This window comes from Penicilliopsis zonata (genome assembly GCF_001890105.1).
Source record: "Penicilliopsis zonata CBS 506.65 unplaced genomic scaffold ASPZOscaffold_3, whole genome shotgun sequence".
NCBI classification, from domain to species: Eukaryota; Fungi; Ascomycota; class Eurotiomycetes; order Eurotiales; family Aspergillaceae; genus Penicilliopsis; species Penicilliopsis zonata.
The window spans coordinates 1,344,943-1,363,750 of NW_019208913.1; the positions used below are offsets into that span (position 1 = coordinate 1,344,943).

The window sequence follows — 18,808 nt, forward strand, 5'->3', positions numbered from 1 at the left end:
TCGGCTCCCGTGACCGAAGCCGACTACTGCCTGAAGAAAACCTCCAGACCCGGCCGCCTTTGAACTGTGGTCTTTCGACAAGCTCTTCGACCGCTCCTATCCCTTAGATTTTCCCAATTAGGTTTCCCACCGTGTCGGACAATACCGCCAAAGTGTCTTCCCTGCTGGTTCCGCGCGCCATCTCCTTCCCGCCGGAGGTTGACACGGGGTCACAGTCTCACCGGCTGTCCCCAAACTCCAGAATGGCCCAGAGCAAGGCCGGCAGGAGGCGGCGGTCGAGCAGTATTATCTACCAGGAGCCTCCGGAGTCGATCGAGCGGACAAGCGACCAGGCGGCCCTGCCCAATCTGAACGCCAACTGGGTCAATGCCAAGGGTGAGTGGTGTGAAGAAGAAAACAAGAAGCAGTCAAGCGGGGAGGGGCCCAAAAGATAGAACCGTGTCTGATTGATGTGTGAATAATAGGTGCCTGGACCATCCATTTCGTTTTAATCGGCTGCCTCAAGATCTTCTACGACATCATCCCTGGCGTTTCACAGGAGACCTCCTGGACTCTCACCAACATCAGCTACATGTTCGGCTCCTTCATCATGTTCCACTGGGTGCGGGGTATCCCATTCGAGTTCAACGCGGGCGCCTACGACAACCTCAATATGTGGGAACAGATTGACAATGGGGACCAGTATACGCCGGCCAAGAAGTTCCTGCTTTGCGTCCCCATCGTCTTGTTCCTCCTCAGCACCCACTACACCCACTACGACCTGACATACTTCACCATCAACTTCCTCGCCACGTTAGGCGTGGTTATTCCGAAGCTTCCTTTTGTACGTGATTCCTTGCTCCTGTTGCTTCTATCATCGCTTCCTGCTTGCTGACTCGTACAGTCTCACCGTCTGCGGATAGGACTCTTCTCCGACGAACCGGACGATTTATAATTCTCTCTCTCTCTCTCTCTCTTATTTGTAATCCATTTGGGTCTCTCCTACTGGCTTTTCCTCCCCCTCCCCCTTTTTCTTCTTTTTTCTTTGTTCAGCTTTCATCTTTTTCTCAACTGGGTTCACCTCTCCTTACTGGAATTGCGGCTATACAATGGAGCAAGTCGGTCGGTCCCTCATCCATTTCTTCTTCTCATTTTTAGGAAGGAAAAGCAAGTCGGCCGGAGGGCTGGATGGGTGGCAAGGTTTAGTGGGCTTTATTCCGTGACTCTGTCTGCATACTAGGGTATACAATGTCATCAAGCTTTAATTAGACATCATTTTCCACGCCGCTATATCTCGGCCATGGATTCAAGGGAGAATCTTCACCTGTAGCTAAAGGCGTTGATAATCATATATATAAGCAAGGAAATCATTCGGCAATAGTTAAGAGGCTCCTTACGGATGATGTCCTCTATACTCATCTCTACAACGACACTGCTATTTTGTTATTTCCAACAACTTCCCCCCAATAGGACCAATTCTATTACTACAACGCCTAGTGTATTTCTCAAAATAGAATCTCCGAAACAAAGACAATTGCTGTATTTTTGCATCCTGGCCACTACGATAAGCGAGCACGTGGTTCTCTATCGATAAGATCATAAGCATCGCGACAGGGTCGCGTCTTGGACTTCTTTGTTCGTTCGACCACCCCTCCTTCTCTGCGTCCTCAAGACGGAAGTCTTCTACAGTTCTTCGTCTGGTACAGCTCACACAACTCCTGTGGCCATGGGCAGCCACAGCGAGGTAGATGGACCTCTATACCGGCCAGCAAAGCCCATGCCCTTTGAACTAGTGCAGCACTGTGGGATCTATCTAGAGGAGAAGCTTTGTCGGTGTTCCCATTATTAAAAGGGGAAAAAAAAGACTCCGAGACTGACCGATTCTGACTGACTTTATCCTTTTCAATAATCAGATACCCAAGCCCTCAACCTCCTGACGCATATTCTGACCTCCGGCACTGTTGCGGGCAGTCCTGCCTTTGTGCCTACACCTGCCCTGCTGGCGGTGGCGGCCACGCTCGTTGTCTACCCGGGAACCACGAACCGGGCAAAGACTGCAGAAGAGAAAGAAGCAGCCAGCGCGGCGTTACGGCTCCTTCGGCTTACGAATACTTTAGTCGGGCCCCTTGCGGCTCGGTTCGACGCGGCTTTTTCCTTTACGCACTTCGAGACCTCGCGACAGGGCGCACGACGGCGGCAAGGGAACCAGGGGGCACGTCACAATGATGGGGACCATATGGAAACCCACAGAGAACACGGGATGCCGTTGAATTTCCACCTTGGCCAGTCGGGTTCTCTGTGGTCTCGTGCAGAGGACTTCTGGCATGCGGTGGGATGGGCATTCAACTGCTCCATCTTGCACCTGGACCGATGGGAGCGGTGGCGTCTCTGGCTACAGTTTATCTGTGAGGCACTTGAAGATGACTGGAGCGAACGCGTTAGACAGTCGGACGGGCAAGGGGACGAGGAGGAGACCGGCCAAGACGACGGCAATGCTAAAGACCAGCTATTGAGAGATAGTCTCATTTTCCGGTATCTTCTGTCCGAGAGTGGAGGCTATGGACGCAACCGCCGCATCATGAGAGCGATCTTCGCCAACGGAAGCCCGAGTGCGGTTGGCGAGTTCCGGCAGATTTTCAATAACGAACAGAAAGACCTCAAACCCGACAAAGACAATCACAAGAAGCGTGAGGGGGGGGTCAACATCGACCAGGACGAATATGGGGACTACATTACCCATGACGAGGCCGAGTCCGATGAAACCGAAGAGTCTGTCGCCCCCAGGCCGCGGACTAACAACCGACCGAAACGTGCGAGACGGGCCACGAAAGCTGCCGGCGCACAAAACACGGACCCGACTCACTCCTCCGACACAACGACGACGACGACGACGGCAGCTTCGATTGTGCACTCCGGGCTCTCTCTACTAGGCGGCTACGAGTCGTTGGTGCTGCGCCAGCGGCTCCTCCACCTACTGTCGACCGTGTCGGAGCGGTTCCCGAAGGAATTCGTCCCACTGGATGACCTGTACCATATGTTCGTCGAGAACATCCGGCATCAACCGTTTCCCATCTTCCAGGCGTTCGTCACCCCCGCCGTGCTACCCTACTTTTCGCCCGCGGCGCAGACCACGCTCTGCGAGTTTCTCCTCTTCCGCATGCGCGAGAGCTCCGCCCCCGACACAGACGAAGAATACCTCAGCCAGACGAAGCTGGAGGAATGCTTCCTCCCCTTCGCGGCCAACTCGCCCAGCATCGTCGAGAACGCCAAGGTGTCCGTCACCCTCGAATCGCTGCTGGTATTACTTGCCGAGAGCGAGATGCTGGACATCACGCCCTCCCTCCGCTCTGCAGTGCAGGCCGGGATCGTCGCACGCGCCGACAAGGCGCAGCTCGAGGTGCGCAAGAGCCACACAGATCGCCTGCTCGAGGATACCGAGTGGTGCTGGCTGCTTGAAAGTGGGGAGCGGCTGAACTTCTTGGTCGATGTGGCTCTCTTGCGAAGGAGAGAAACGTTGGGAGATCTTCCCGAACTACCTGATGCAGAATAATGCTTTCTGCATTCGTAGGAACCTGTCATGATGCTCATCCAGCAGCTATAATGACTTCGAGATGACTCAAAAACTCACATAGCACTTAACTAGTTATTCATGTCACGATAGTTTTAATGTATGATAATGATATATGCTACAGGATCGCATAATTTTATTTTTTCAATGCTCTGTCTATTCGAAATAGACTAGGGAATCAATAAAGTACCTAGGTAGCTAAGGTAAAGTAGACTGAAGAATGGGGAGTAGGCATATGAAACCGAATGGCAAATGCACGAGCGATGAATCAGGAAACAGGGCCAGCGAGTTTACGGAGGAGGCCGTGGCCCGATAATCTGTCGCCGGGCACCTCCAACGCCTAGACCAGGCCCGCCGCGGTTCTGGCTGTCACCACCCAGATAGCCGTACTGGTGGACGTCCCAGGCGCCCTGGCCGGGGGCTGTGCCCATCGAGCCGTCACGGAGGCCCTGGGCGGCCGCTTCGCTCGTCTGCTTCTGGTTCTCCTCCCATTCGCGCTGGCGCTCGCGCTCGCGCTCCATCTCGCGTTCCAGCAGGGACTTGGAGGCCCATCCGCCGGCTTGCGTCTTTTGCTGGGAGGCGATTCGGCGGCTGTTCTCTGCATCAATCTCCGCGGTGGACGAGTAGTCGGCCGGCCGGTGGCTGGTGACTGGGGCAGCCACGGGGGCCGGGTTGGAATCCAGGAACCGGTCAACACGATTCTTGTTGGCGTAGGCGGCCGGGTCGGGCAGCGGCCGGGATGAGCTGGAAGGGCCCATGTTGGCAGCCGGGGTGGGCTCGGGCAGGGGGCGCGGTGGCTTCGGAGGGGGACTCGATGTAGCGGTAGGCTCAGGAAGCGGACGGGGAGGTTTTGGCGGCGGAGCAGATCCCTCTTCCTCCAGACGGTGCTTCTGCCATTCCCCGCGAAGCAATTGACGTTCCTTCTCGAGTGATGAGAGGTCGTAGCTGGGCTTGGGAGGCACGGGTTGGGGCCGGGAGGTTGCGGGTTCCCGGCTCTGGGGGGAATCATCTTGATCTTCAGTCTGAACCCGCCCTTGTTCGTACTGGCGCTCGCGTTCTTTCGCGAGCTCCAGTTCGCGCTCCAGTTCCTTGATGCGGCGACTCTCAGCAGACTCGCTGGGAGACGCCCCGCCCTGGGTGGCCTGGTACTGGCTCAGGAATTGGCCGTTGAGGCGCGAGTCGCTGAGGCCCTTGCGACTCTGTCTTTCCCTCTCCATGCGGTCTTCGACGGCCTTCTCTTCGGCGGCCCGGCGCTGTTCGTCTTCCTCCCACTTGCGCTTCTCTTCGTCCCATCGTCTCCTCTCTGCTTCGGCTTCGCGACGCTCTTGCTCTCGCTGGCGAGATGTCTCCTCGTCCCACTTGCGCTGCTCTTCTTCCCGAGCCCGTTGCTCTTCCGCCTCGCGTTCTAATTGCTGCCGGCGGTTCTTTTCTTCCGCTTCCTGCTGCTGCTGGCGAAGTTGCTCCTCTTCCTCACGCCTGCGTTTCTCCTTCTCTGCCAAGCTCGGCACGGCAGGAGACGAGGCGGTGATCTGGCGGCGCGCACCGAAAGCGATTCCCTGGGTACCCTGGCTCGCACCGCCCATATAACCATACTGGTGGATATTCCACGCGGGCATAGTTTCATGCTCATCAGACCTTTTACTCCAGCTACTGATCGCGGGTTTAGGTGATCTGCCAGGACTTGGCCGGCCCGAAACGCTAGAATTCGACTCGCTTGCCGTGCTCACCACCCGGTTGCCGGTTGTGGGATACGCGCCCGAGCTAGATCCCGTCAAGTGAGGGCTGATAACACCACCCTTGCTCTTTGCGCCGAGAGAGCGAGGAAACTTGCTGGGCTGGAGCACATTGGCACGTCTGCTGAACGCAGAGACACATTGTAAGACCTGGGCGGGGTCCTTGGACTCGTAGAGATCCACCGTCAGGAAGACATCGTGCGGCGGTAAACTGATAGGCGGCATCTGGCAGGCTCGGAGGAAATGGGAGATGTTCTCCATCTGGACGAACGGCATTGAGGACTGTTTGTACTTGACCCCGGGGGAGACAGCCAGATTCACAAGCCTGCAATTCCACCACACACCCAGTCAGAACATCTCTTTCCACACATAGATATGGTTCCGGTCAGACATACCTGCAGAGAGCAACACCATCTTTCAACGCATCCAGTAGATCGCCGGCTGGCAGCTTCTCATGAAGCACCTCTTCAATCCACTCGCGGATCTCGGCGGCTGCCTGGGGTGTATACCGCGACAGGCGCATATTGCGCAGATCTTTGTCCAGCGACGACACAGACGCCATGGCTCAATAAACCACAATTCGCAAGCAGCGTAAGATGCACTTCAACTCAAGAAGATCGTCGTGGTGGTGAGAAATACCCCGCGTAAATAAATAACGTGGTGGTGGCGCGACCCCCTCAACAGAGAGCAAGCAGCACCGATACCTGCTAACAATTCAGGGAAACAGGAGATACTTCACCGTAGAAATCCCACACGCCCAAATTTAAAAACAGAAACAGAAAGGGGGGAGTGTGGTGTGTGTTCAGGAGAGGGGAGGAATGCGACTAGTTAACTTGGGCGTCAGTCAGTCACTTTCTCGCCCTGCGCCTCGCTCTCCACCCGCTGATGACGTCCTGTGGCTTTCTTGAATCTTCTCCCCCTTGCCGGACTTGTTTCTTCAGCCCTCTTTGCTGCCCGTCGACCTTCCACCCCCCGAACAAAACAGAAGAACGCAGTAGGAGCTGATCTCTGGTGTTGTTGTTCTGGAACCAAATGAGTCCGGTGAATAGCCTGTGGTTCAAGTGGAAAAGCCTTCGATTGCCGTGGCGAAAATCCTTCCTGGTTGGTAAGAGGAGGCTAGGCTGCCGTTTGGAGAATGTGATGGGAGGCTCACCCTCGCATGTACAGGCTCGGATCTCGCAGGAAACACATTCTGGGAGTTCAAAGATGCGCTGAACAGTCATCGGTTCCGACGCATCGTCAAGTTCGACCCCAAAACGCACTACGGGGACGTCAAGGTTTCCCGTGAGTTGGGCACTCCTAATTGTTTTTGTCTCGTCCTAGTGATAGTTACGGTTTGTGCTGATATTTTGTTTCCCCCTCTGGGGCGGTGGTGTAATAGCTCAGTGGCATCAATGGCTTCGATACGTTCGCAGAGACCCCCCGTCGATTGAGGAGCAGCAGCAGGATGTGCTCCGGCAGATACAGCTCAAGGAACTGGCTCGGTTAGCTGACGAACGGTGGGCGAGCAAGCCGTCCTTCCTCGATAAACCGCAAACGCCCCAGCCCACGCTGGCCACACGAGCTAGCGATGATACGTCGAGTCAGCTCCAGAAACAGCGGCCTGAAGAAGAGGCCTCGATAGCGAAGAACTTGGCCGATGGTCCGGTAAACGCCAAGGGCAAGAAATCCGTCGATAAAGACCCGTGGGCAGCTCGCCAGGGAGGCCCGAGCGAGAAATGGCAGCCAGAGGCATGGGTTCCTACCACAGGTCGAAAATGAATGGCCGTCGGCTCATTCACGGTCGGCTCTGTTGCGGTACTACCGGGCAGAAATCTGTTCGAGATGCTCGCATGATATTTCTTATATGGAAAGGATTCTCCTGGTGTCGGCTCTAAAGGCCATGCCATGACCTTGACCAGGGAGAACTGGTTTCGAATCGTCACACACCGAATATCTCGGGAAACACCACTGTATACTACTATCCGTGCTATGATCTACTGATATAACGTTCTTTCAGTATGAGCAGTTTCATTCCTTGTTCCTTTCCCGAGAAGACAATCTCGGAGATGTCGTATCTCGCTATAGTCATGGTTATAACAACGGGGATTAAAAGCCATTCGCCACATGGTGGAGATATAAGATATAGAATCTTCTCCCTGTTCAACCCTGCCACAAGTCATATTAATATATATATATGAATCATATGACGAAACTCTTTGAGACCTCACTCCATGTCAATTGCCAACTGCCAGGAGCACATCACTTCTTTGATATCCGTAACTAATCAGCAATGGTCTCCTCCCAACCGATTCTACAGGCCGAATCTAGACCTTACGGCTTCAAATCTCGATTGTTTGCCAACGCCAGGGATAATCCACACTTCCAAACCATGGCGTCCCTTGGAGTTCCACGGGACTGACAATAACAGCCACTAATACCTACCACTGAATAATCAGCTAGCCAGACAATACCTCTCTTCGCCCTCTCCGCTCTCTACCCTGTCTGTATGTAGTATTTGACTGATCCTGTAGGATCCTTCGCCCCGCACGAAACAAGGCAGATTGCTGTCATGCAGACCTTGGCCAATAACGACAAATTCATTTGAATCCTCAAGGTCCTTAACTGGAAGGGATGCACAGCCCCTGCGTCATTGACAGGTAAGCCACCTGCTCAGGGGGGGGGGGGCAGAATTGGTCATCATAAAGCATTCTACCATTTGGGATTGAATATCCTATCACCATCAATGATGAAGTAGATATATACAAGTACCTGGGAAGATTTCCGAGCCATACCTTGAGAGGCCTCCTCCAAAGAGAAGACTAGAACATTTGTTCTTGGGAATGCTAGGATCTAGACAGCTGAATATAAATAATTAAAGACAAGTCCAGTAGATAGCTTAGCAGGCGAAAGAAAACCAAAAGAACAAACCAGGATATATACAATCATCAATCGTCAAATCGCCTCACTTCAGGCTATTCTACTGGAGATGCTAAAGAGGAACAGGTAGCGGTGCTCTTTCGCCTGACCTTGTCAACCATGGCGGCGAGATAGCTATTGATAGCCTCGTCCCGGCACTGCGTGTGGCAGAACAGGGCGTTCTGCAGACTGAACGTTTCCTTGCGCAGGAAGTCGACGTTTAAGAGGAGTTCCTGATTTCGCGCCTGTTGTCTCACAAACTCCGTCTCCAGTTCCTGCGCCTGCTCTTTTTTCTTCTGGCGACACTTCCTCGCGGCGGAACGGTTGGCCGCACGGCACTTTTGCCTTTTCACCTTCGTCGGTAGACCGCTGTCGTCGCCGTCACCCTCGTCCTCAACGTAGTCTTCAGAGCCGATAGATCGTCTTTGCAGCCTCTGGCCAGGAGTCTTTTGTGTATAAGGTAAGATTTTCCGCTGATAGGGCCGACGGTGGTGGCTGTTATTACTACTATTGTTGTTGCTGTTGGCATTGTTGCTGTTGTTGGTATTGCTGTTGCTGCAACATGCTGTGTTAGAGGGTGCTTGAATGTAGACACTACTGTCTACCCCCGGAGAATAGTAACCATGATGACTGTCTTGCTTGGACGAGGCAGAAGAAGGCGAGCTGTATGGAGGCCCGTCAAAAGAGGGTCTGGCCCAGATGAGCGGGGTGGTTGCCAGCTCTCTAGAACGGGGGTCGACCGTAAAGCTCTGAGAGGTATCAAACGCAGGCCAGGCGCCCCAGGGGTGCGGAGCAGTCATGCAAGAACGGACATCGAGATCTTGCCGAGACCAGACAGAGGTGCGGTCAACGTAAGGATGGTAGGGATTGTGTATCCCGTTGTAGGCGTTGCAGGAGATGGGTGAATCTAGAGAAAGAGCAAAGCTGTTCATGACGTCTGAGGAGCACAAGAGGCAGAAGGAAAGAAGCCCAATTCCACGAAAGAAGCTACGTAGGTGGGAGAGTCGACCTCCCTATAACCGAGAAGAAACAGGATAGCACCCCCGGCCTCGAGCCGGCCTCGTAATCGTTCATGGCTAGGGTTCACGCATCAATCCCTTGGCCCATATTTAAGGACAAACAAAGCGACCTTCGTCAGCGCCGACCACTTAGAAGACCATGGACTGTGAGCTTTCTGACTACAACTAGCCATACGCGATACACCTTGGTCTGTGGGGAAGTTTTAAGAAGCAGATCCCTCCTTCGAATAAGAAGCAAGAGATGCAAGGCAGTTTATATGGATAGTCCTTCCGACAAATCATATCCGGCGATGACAGTAAAGATTCCTGCAAGCCTCCCGGTCTAGAACGGTGATAACAACGTCTCGATGAAGCGATCTGACCCGATCATAGGTCTGAGCACACGCGATCGAGCAAGAAAAAAAGCCAACCGGCGTTTTAGGTCGTAGTATAGATCCGGATGAGAAGACCGCACATGACTACTGATAGCCATCCCGATCGGCGGTACTCCGTACCTAAGAATGACCCGCACGGGAACATACCTGGTAAACAGATCTGGATATCCCGTTTTGTTCTTCGCACTCTGCAGGTTCACGGCGAGGCTGCTGGTATCATTGCCTGGCCTCCCCCCAATACATATCAGCACCTTGCACCTTGGCAACTCAAATCCTCGTACGGATAATGTGTCTGCATCCGCGTGGCCAATAAAGGAATTCTCCTGGGGCAAGACGAGTCTCAAACCTGATTACCTAGCATCCTCTTTCGGTCTATATACTCCGTTTGGACAGGGGAGTAGATCCAATAAAAGAATCTGATAGCGAGGTCGGGAAAGAGGTAGGAAGTAGATTCCGCGCCTTCACATAGGCTTACCAATGGCCTAGAGGCGTTGATCTGGGCATTTGGTACGAACAGCGTTGAAACGCCATACGTCAAAGGCCAACCCCACACAGGATGAAACCCCTCACCACGGTGTCGATCGTAAGTGTCAGACGGAATCCAGGTATACGTCAGCTCATCTTGACTGCACGTTCGGGATCTGCACAGGGGGACAGCACGGAGCATTGGTTACTTAACTAGTATATGTGACTTATTTGAATAGCCCTCCGCTGCGAAATCCATTCAGACCTACCCAACGTACGGAGTACTCCGTTCCTCCGTTCTATCCGACGCCACGTGCCTCCATGCAGCCGATCCAGATGTTGTTTCTTGAGGCCTGGTCTGGGCATCACTCGGTGGGAAAGCTCAAAAAAAAAAAAACGTTTGGATCGCAAAGAGAGAGTAGATGGCAGCCGGTACCCAGGTCTTTCAGGAGGTGGATGGCCGTGACGAAATGCAATATTGTGTGCTCAGACTGAGGAATCAGTCCAACTATCCGACATTCCCTGGTAACCAGCGGTATCCTCAGCCCTGCCAGGTGGTGTTGACTCTTGATTCTTGGGTGTTGTGCAAACCCCGAGGAGAAGGGAAGGGAAGGGACCTGAGGAGGGCTGTCACGTGGTGGTCTGCCCATGCCTGATCCAGGCAGGCAAACAGAACAGTACCTACTACCTCCTACTACCAGGTACTCTCTTGTTCTCGTTCGCTATGAACCGAATGGCCATGAGGCAAGGAAAGATATATTTATCGATCTTTGAGCAGAAAACTGCCTTCCCTAAACCTTCTTCGCCTACGCTCAGCTCACTGGTTGGCATTGATAGATAAGCTGTTTGCCCTGCTCAGCAACAGAACCCTTTCCCAGACGATCTGCCTCCTTCTCCTTTACTTGCAGGCGTGTATTGCACAAATGTCACTCAACAACTGACCGCCACCGTGCCAAAACAGGTTGATAGGGATCTTCTCTTCGGGAGAGACGACAAAACGTCCACTCTGCTCCGCTTCGCATCACGTATCATCTACTTGTCTATGAAATACCTGCTGTAAAATGCCGATCCGTGTCCCGATTATCAGGATTTCGTCATGGGTCTTGCGAAGCTTCTTCTCTCTGGATCGACAGACATGTCGTCACTGACGGTACCGATCAGGAACCCAGACGAGGCCTTGGTTTGGTGGCTTGGAGGCTGGAGCAACGGCTTGTCCACAGCGGGGATATATGTAGTAGTGACATGGGATATCATTATAACTTTATACCCGAAGATAATTGAGCTCAAATTCTCAAGTATTAATGATAAAGCGTACAGCGTATGTATTAAAATCTGTATACAAAACATGAAGAGCAGTCTGACATAGGTATAGTTAATATATTAGGTATTGATAAGCTAAGGGATGGGCTCTAACCGTCTAGACCTAGTGGCGTCTATTTCCTTCAACACGACCTGATATCAAAAAGAAAAAAAAAAAGAAAAAAAAGAAAAGAGAATGAAAATAAACCAAAAGAGCCGTCTCCATGGACCAACGCTTTCCTTCCTGAAAGAGACACCTGCAACACCTGGAGGCCAAACAACAGACAAAAAAGCCAAAGAGAAAGAAAAGCAAACCAACCAAACAATCAGGAGAGTGGGAATCAATGAGGAGAATGTACAATGAGTCAAGGGTGCATTAAATGTAAATCTTTTAGCAAAGCACAGCTTCTAGGGCCTCCACATCACCGCCGGCGTTCCGGACGGCGTTCAGTGCGGCCTCGCTGAGTTTGCGTCGTCTTTCCTTAGCCTCTTGCTCTCGCCGCGCCTTGGTCTTCGAGCTGCCACTCGGGGCGACTCCTGTCAGGATCTTCTTGCTATCATGGGCGGTGAAGTTGACAAACGAGACGGAGACCGCTTTATTGGCGCCCCTGGGGCTTCCGGATGGCCCTTTCACAGGCTTGGGCCCGCTGTTCGACTGCGCCGACAGCTTGCGGCTATGTGTCCGGCGGTGGTTCATCTTCATGTGGACGCTGTGTCCATTGGGTGACGTACTGCTCCGGGGAGAGGTGGAAGGTTGTCGTGAGGTGTGATGCGTCAGAGGGGTTGCGAATGGATTCGAGCTAGAGAACTTGTGATGCACGGCCGCCATCTGATCAAAGGAGCGGCCATCGGGGTTGGATGGAGTTGAATGTAGCGGAGTCGACGCAAAGGTCGAGTCGGGTGCGCTCGGCAGGTCAAAAGAGGGGTCGAACTGAATCATGAGCCCCCCTTGCAGCAGATCGTTCTGATGGGGGACGGCCTGGACAGGCCGTTGGGGCGTGGGGGATGCCGCCATCGATTGGTAGGGAGTCGGACGTTGTGTGACACGGGAAGACATGGGAGACCACCACGCCTGCGCATCGTGGCTGTGGAGATCGGCAGTGGTGAAAGGCAAACTCGAAGCCCCAAGGGCATCGGAATGCCATGAGGAGAGCGACGGATCCGAGGAATGCGAAGAGGGGAAGATCTCATCGGCAGAAGGTGGGCTGGAGGGAACCAAGGCAGAAGGATTAGCATGCCCTAAATACCTCTTCTGCTGCTGCCGTGCCAGAGCCCCGGCGGAGGGAGATGGCATCTCGACGGCAGGGGATGACATGAAGAGGGACGAATCGTATTGCGAGTTCAGGTCGGTATGTTGGCTGTCAGAAGGGTGGATATTGTTCTCTAGGGTCATCTGCGCAGCGTTGTCACTAGCAAGGTTCTCATGCTGGACGAGGATGTCAGACGGCGGTGGTGATAGAGGTAGATGCTCATCCGAGCTACGCAGGTTGAAGTTCTGAAACCGCTGCGCCCAAGCTTCAGGGTAAGCCATTCTACTCTGGTTTAGCTTCGAGGAGCGAATCAGGCTGGGAGAGAAACTCTGCTTCCGCAAGAGACCACGGCGATCATTCAGGTCGCGATGGCGGATGGTCTTGGGAGTCACAAGAGCACTCTTGGATACTCTCCGGCTGCTGGGGGTAGCCGGAGGAGTGGAGGGCGAAGTGGAAAACGGACGAGTGAAACTTTCCGTAGGAGGCTGAGAAGGTGCTTCAAGGCTGCTAAGGCTGATGTCTGAGATTGCGGCAGGGTGGATGGTTTCATGCAAGGAGAAGTTCCGCTGCTCGTCAGACAAGCCGGTCTCTTCCTGAAGACACCAGACAGCGCCTGTACGCCACGGCTGTGGTGACTGGACCTGGCGTTTGGGTGTGGAGACAAGGGGAGAAAGATCGCCACAGTCGGTTGACAGCGAGTCCAAGGCGAAGAGCTGTTCAAAATCGCCGGGAAACGAGAGATCTTTGTTTCCGTCAACCGCTGAAGAGTCCATATTGACGTACTGGTTAAATAAATCGTTGAACGAATGATCGAATGGTTGGGCGAACATCGTGATGGCTTTCCTTTCCGTTTGCGGCCGTCCGCGGCTAATATAGAGAGAGCGAAGAGTAGACCAAAGACCGGGAGAGGAGGGGCCCTCTGTAATCGATATGATTGGCGATAGGGCCTGATTTTGCGAGCACCTCGATCTCAAGAGACGAGAGGGAGTTTCTGGGTCGAGTGGATACGGAGAGAGTGTCCCGTCGATCCGGAATGGAGTATACACTGGATTTGAGGGATTGCTGTGTATGCACTGTTTGACTGTTTGTCAATCAAGTAAAACAATGCAGATGATGCAAAGAAAGCAAAGTAAACAAACAGATAGATGGCTGTATTTGAATGCTCTTGAGCAATCACCAGCCTCTGGGATTTCCACTCACATTCCTCATGCTCTAAAGATGGCAACGGAATGTGAAGCTGGGATGTTGGCCTACTTGACTGGCCCACTGCTGGCTTGTCATCCAATGAATCAACACCTTTGCCCAAGCCTCAACATGGCCAATCGAGCGGCTGAGTGACTCGAGGTGGCTGTCAGACCCTCCCTCCTCCAGTCTTTCGCCTGGGAGTCGTGAGCACTTGGTCCTGACTGGCCATCCGGTGGAATGCAACCTGGGCTACCCAGAGAGGCCAGCGGGTCTGGAAGTTGGGTGAAGTAGACCAATGGCAGAATGGCAGTTCGTGCTTGACTGTGGCTTCGACAGGCTAAGGCCGCCCAACGCCGCCTGGGGAACCTTGGAACCCCCCTTCTCCAGCGGATGGTCAAGAATACCCATACGATCTGATCTCAAGTGTATGCGTCATGACACTGCTAGTGTCAACCTCGGCAGACTCTAGGTAGGATCCTCCCCATCAATCAGCGAAACAAAGTTATTCTGGGTTAGCTAGGATCTGCAGTTCATGAACTCCAGTTCGTCTTTTCTGATCTCCCTAGTGGCCCATCTGGAATGTACCCCGGAATGCTAAGGCTGGGGGGGGGGGAATGCTACCGCCCACCACAGCAATGCTCTGATTGAACATTGACCTTTTGATCTGCTCTGATAAGTCTTTCCTCTGGACTCAATAAGTTTAGGATCTGCAGTTTGCCGAGCTGTCGACTGTCAGCTCACATTGCTGATGTATAGTGTACATTATAGTAGGATGTGAAATATGTCTTCATGGGGGACTTGCTGCATGCAAACATGGCCATGGCCCCAGGTACCATGCAGGGCACAGCGTGCTAGGGCCATCTCAAATGAGGCTTCTATTCGTGCGATGAACTTTCAAGGTTTGCCAGGGATGCATGGAAGGTGGTTTCTTTGTTCTCTGACCGATATGTAGCCGGCTCAAGACCTTGAATGAACCAATGATAAATGACACACATACCTCTTTTAACACCGGCGAGGCTGTGGCCATCGAGGTTTTGTTTCGTATAGGAGATCATGTTCTTTGACAGGAGATACGGGCAAACCTTCATCAGTAGCATCCTGGCAATGCTTACTAAATTTATCTCAACCAAAGGACTCTACCCCTGTGTTTTGGCAGTACTCCGTACTCAATTAGCAAATCGAAAAAGGCCTGAGACTGATCAGATCGTCTTTGAAGGGGAATGAGTAGTGGTAGCGGTAGCAGGCGCCGTGACATGCAAGCTGCAAGGGCCATCTTGCTTCCAGAAGTTATACGCATGGAAATTTCCAGAAGGCTGCGAGGCGTTTCCATTCAAATGTTCTAGTATCGAGAACAGTGATTCTAGTCTTCTCGTCAATCACCTGTGCAGAGAGAATCCTAGAGCAAGGCGCAGTAGAACTGTAGGCCAACTCCTATTCTTAGCAAGGTCAACAAAGGAAGAGAGCGCCTTCGCCCAGGATCTTCCATCTATTCCTGGATAAAGAATCGACAACCATGCCACAGTCGAAAAGTAGTCAATAGCCTTATCTTGTCTGTCTGTTGGTAGGCTTCTCTCTCCCCGGGCATTGCACTTGACCTCACACCACGACTGTCAGCTCTGGATGATTAGTAGTGTGTATACTCGCTGTCAGCGCCCAGAAGAATCTGTAGAGGCATGTCGTCACCGTCGAAATCCACTGTGCAGTCTTCATTTCGCATTGTTTGTTTATGCTGGATATCTTCATCACGGCTCCTTCCTGTTGTTTTGGTCCAGGACTCGGTCCTTCCTTCCCAGTCAAGGTCGGCACGGAACAACATGGTCCGAAGCGAGGGGCTAGCTGGGTCTCAAAGTAGCATAGTGCATGAGAGACCTTGCCCTAACTAAGTTAGTCATCCTCATACCGCGGTTGCATTCGGATTTCGGAGGCTTTTCGAGTGGCCCGCCTGGCCGAAAGTCACGGGACCCCTTCTGCCCCCGAAACAGGCGATGACGAAAAACTCCAGGCAGGGCTGCGTTCTTGCTAGAGCCTTCCACCCTCGTTGGAGAACAACGCTCCTCAAGTTGGTCTCCTGATCCGCATAGGACACGAGACTGTTGCATCACTTTGTCAAGGGGATTATATCATACCTCTGAAGCACTCTTGTTTGGAAGTGCCGGCTTTTTTCTTCTCATCACGATTCTTTTCTCCTCCCTCTTTGCCGCTTTAACCCCCCCCTCATCTCCACTACCCCCACGTCCTCGGTCATCCCTCTCTCGAGGGCATCTGCGAGATCAACATCGCTGCTCAGAGTCTCAGACCAGGCTGCAGACGATAAATCCGGCAGTGGCCGCATCATCTGTTCGAACGCTTACGTGTCCGGTCTTTCGCGTCGTACAACGCGTGCTGACACTATAAGAGCGCGAGTCACACGCATCTCAGAACTACAGTTTCTATTCCAACCGACCACTTTCGCCCTAAGGAGCCACCTATATGCATCACAAAGGCAGTGCACGTTTCGGAAAGACTGTTGAAATCGGACTATTGCCACATTACTCGGCAAAGAGCTGCTGCTGCGGAACCTGCCAGTGTATGGGCGACGAACCCAAGTCGAAGATTTCCTACGATATCCTGCAGAAAACTCGCACTATGGCTCTTAACCGCGGTCTGATCGGGAAGACCCCCGTCTGCTTTCCCTAAGTGGACTGTGTTTCACGACTACGCTTTCACAATGGACCTTTTTCTTCTTTGTCTTGGAGGCCTTGACGCCAGTCACTATTATCAACCTAAATACCGCTCCCGTACGGGATTCAGCAGTGGAAAACACACCTGCTGCAACTCTTTGTTAAATTGACTCTCGGTCTAAATCAGTACTTGAGAAAAAATAGAAACACCCTTCCGCCGGGTGGACGAGTGACCCGCTGTTGCCTTGCACTTTGGCCCTGATATTACGAAAGTTCCCACCAAATATAGGCCTCATACAAGCACGCGCTTGCAAACGCCACAATGATTGGTAACCACAGTGTCAAGAGAGACTCCTGGGAGTCACTATCTTCTGCCTTTTCCCACCTCGAGGTGTCCATCTCTCAGGACAGCTGCTATGGGTCCGATGACATCTCCGTCCTATCCGCCATACCCCCTACCTCTGTGACATCTGGCGAGATTCCTTCGCTCGACTACCGTCCCGGACCCCCGCTGCGCACTGCGCTCAAATCCATCTTGAAAAAGCCCTGTACGACGGTCGACGATGATTCCGACTTTGAATCAGGCTATGGATCAGAACTATCTGACAGTGAAGATGATATGGAGATTGTAAATGAAGGTACGTTTCACTCTAAACGAATTTTTGAGGTCCTCTAGGCATGTCAGCTAACTTTGCATCCAGATGACATCACTGATGAAGAAGATGATGAAGAAGATGAAGATGAAGAAGAAGATGACGATGATGACGATGGCGATCACGATTCCTATCATGACTCGGTCTGGGACGATGATGCCCCCGAATTGACAGAAGCTGGGCGAGGAAGTGATCTGTTCGATGATTCGTTTATCTGTTTTGAATCGATGGTTCGTTTTAACACGACCATCGAATACATCGATGCCGTCGACCCTCCCGACGAGGATGGAGGGTCTGATTCTCAGATCACCCTCCACGAGATGATGGAGCTGGCGCAGACCTTGAATGGCTCGCCCGGCCCGCTCGACGAGTTTGCGGTATCGCATTTCGCCGCTGATGGCGCGCACGCGGGCCACGAGGCCGCCTACCAGGCCATGCTCGACAGTCTCTCCGACCACGCGCGTGACGAGATCGATCTCGACCGGCGGCTCTTTGCCGCCTACGTGAACGGCATCAACGGCATTGCTGATTACGGCCAGCGGGCGCATCTGCACGCGCACGTCGCCGACCTACAGCGGGGTCGGGTCAAGTCTCCCTTCCTGGAGACCGACACGACGGTCGGGATCTACCTCGACCAGGTGCTGAACCATGTCATCGGGACGTTTCGGCACCTGGTGACGAGGCAGGAATTTGACGAGCTCCTGCAGCTGACTGGCGGCTGCCAAGCGCAAGCGCAAGCGCAAGGTCAGGCTCCGGCCTCGGACTGGAAGGAGGGCAGCGCGGGGCTCGCCCCCAAGAGATCGCTGCTTGGCAAGATTGAGCAGCTTCTTAGAGAACGGCTAGCGGGTGGGCTTGTGGAGGTGGGCGGGGACGAGATGGGATTCTTTGCAGGGGGGGTTGCCTACGCGCTGGAAGACCGCCATTACACATGGAGCGAATAAAAGTGATTATGTTATTATGAATTACGAAGTTGGCAGAATCCATTGAACTCATCACGAATTAGTTATAGTAATATGTACTAGTCGTGTAGTACAGAGTGTAAGTACATACTGTAGACTGTGGACTGGACTGAGTACTCCGTACTGTGTATCTGTAAAAGGAATCAATAGTACTACAGTAAATACTAGTCGATGCCCTCGGTAGATCAAGCATGACAAATTCCTGGACGGAGTATGTCTTGTGCGAGTCTGCGAGATCTACATGCGCTAGAGCCGAGTTGACGTACTCAGAGTACGGAGTAGTGGAAGGCTCAGGAGCAACTCTGTAGTATTGTATGTAATGATAGGTAAGAAGCATGGTTAATGATACTACCAGTTTTTATCAATTGTCTTCAGATTCTGTATAGAGATGCATGGTGTTCTTCATTAATAGTATGTTAGTATTGTTATCTATTTTCACCAGTTGGTGCCTAGATCCAAAGCGGTAAAAGTCGACAGAAAAGAAGAATAAACACTCATGCTCCCTTCTATCTCTCGATCTTATACCCGTATTCTCACAAATAACAGCTTGATATTACTATCTTCTGTCTTGATGTCATGACTATCTACCTTTCTTACTTGCCATCTAATGACTCTCGAACTTGTTGAGCTAGAAAGGTGACGAGGAACGCAGGCTAGGTACCTAGTAAGGTACACCTAGGTGTCGGTACACTATGCTTCAAACGACGACATGATTACACACAATATCTGACCTTGATGAAGGAGACATCCAATTTAATCAAGTAGA

General features: G+C 52.6%; 7 protein-coding genes across 7 annotated transcripts; 4 read left to right on the top strand and 3 right to left on the bottom strand.

The window, feature by feature from the left end:
• Positions 1–242: 242 nt before the first annotated feature.
• Positions 243–934, top strand: ASPZODRAFT_13982 (hypothetical protein; the record flags this gene model as incomplete). The annotated part of the gene is made up of 3 exons (XM_022724601.1): positions 243–375; positions 465–823; positions 884–934. 3 exons carry the CDS (start codon positions 243–245, stop codon positions 932–934), a joined length of 543 nt encoding a protein of 180 aa, XP_022583767.1.
• Positions 935–1,279: 345 nt separating this feature from the next.
• On the top strand, positions 1,280–3,529 carry ASPZODRAFT_150175 (hypothetical protein; the record flags this gene model as incomplete). Its single annotated transcript, XM_022725587.1, has 3 exons — positions 1,280–1,305; positions 1,720–1,808; positions 1,893–3,529. The coding sequence occupies 3 exons, from the start codon at positions 1,280–1,282 to the stop codon at positions 3,527–3,529; spliced, it is 1,752 nt and encodes a 583-aa protein (XP_022583768.1).
• A 154-nt stretch (positions 3,530–3,683) lies between these two features.
• Positions 3,684–6,020, bottom strand: ASPZODRAFT_1438260 (hypothetical protein). The gene is made up of 3 exons (XM_022724947.1): positions 6,000–6,020; positions 5,676–5,943; positions 3,684–5,605 (listed from the first exon to the last, which is right to left on the bottom strand). Exons 2-3 carry the CDS (start codon positions 5,840–5,842, stop codon positions 3,838–3,840), a joined length of 1,935 nt encoding a protein of 644 aa, XP_022583769.1. The 5' UTR covers positions 5,843–5,943; positions 6,000–6,020; the 3' UTR covers positions 3,684–3,837.
• A 292-nt stretch (positions 6,021–6,312) lies between these two features.
• On the top strand, positions 6,313–7,041 carry ASPZODRAFT_61205 (hypothetical protein; the record flags this gene model as incomplete). The annotated part of the gene is made up of 3 exons (XM_022728976.1): positions 6,313–6,385; positions 6,448–6,564; positions 6,662–7,041. 3 exons carry the CDS (start codon positions 6,313–6,315, stop codon positions 7,039–7,041), a joined length of 570 nt encoding a protein of 189 aa, XP_022583770.1.
• Positions 7,042–8,234: 1,193 nt separating this feature from the next.
• On the bottom strand, positions 8,235–9,110 carry ASPZODRAFT_140178 (hypothetical protein; the record flags this gene model as incomplete). The annotated part of the gene is made up of 1 exon (XM_022724634.1): positions 8,235–9,110. The coding sequence occupies one exon, from the start codon at positions 9,108–9,110 to the stop codon at positions 8,235–8,237; it is 876 nt and encodes a 291-aa protein (XP_022583771.1).
• A 2,616-nt stretch (positions 9,111–11,726) lies between these two features.
• On the bottom strand, positions 11,727–13,415 carry ASPZODRAFT_150178 (hypothetical protein; the record flags this gene model as incomplete). Its single annotated transcript, XM_022725588.1, has 1 exon — positions 11,727–13,415. The coding sequence occupies one exon, from the start codon at positions 13,413–13,415 to the stop codon at positions 11,727–11,729; it is 1,689 nt and encodes a 562-aa protein (XP_022583772.1).
• A 3,337-nt stretch (positions 13,416–16,752) lies between these two features.
• Positions 16,753–18,024, top strand: ASPZODRAFT_150179 (hypothetical protein; the record flags this gene model as incomplete). Its single annotated transcript, XM_022725589.1, has 2 exons — positions 16,753–17,068; positions 17,132–18,024. 2 exons carry the CDS (start codon positions 16,753–16,755, stop codon positions 18,022–18,024), a joined length of 1,209 nt encoding a protein of 402 aa, XP_022583773.1.
• Positions 18,025–18,808: the final 784 nt, after the last annotated feature.

Excerpts from the sequence above, each read along its gene's own strand:
- ASPZODRAFT_1438260 (XM_022724947.1), bottom strand. The coding sequence starts at position 5,842 with ATGGCGTCTGTGTCGTCGCTGGACAAAGATCTGCGCAATATGCGCCTG. Across the intron at positions 5,606-5,675 it reads GATGGTGTTGCTCTCTGCAG|GCTTGTGAATCTGGCTGTCT; the intron begins GTATGTCTGACC and ends GTGGAATTGCAG.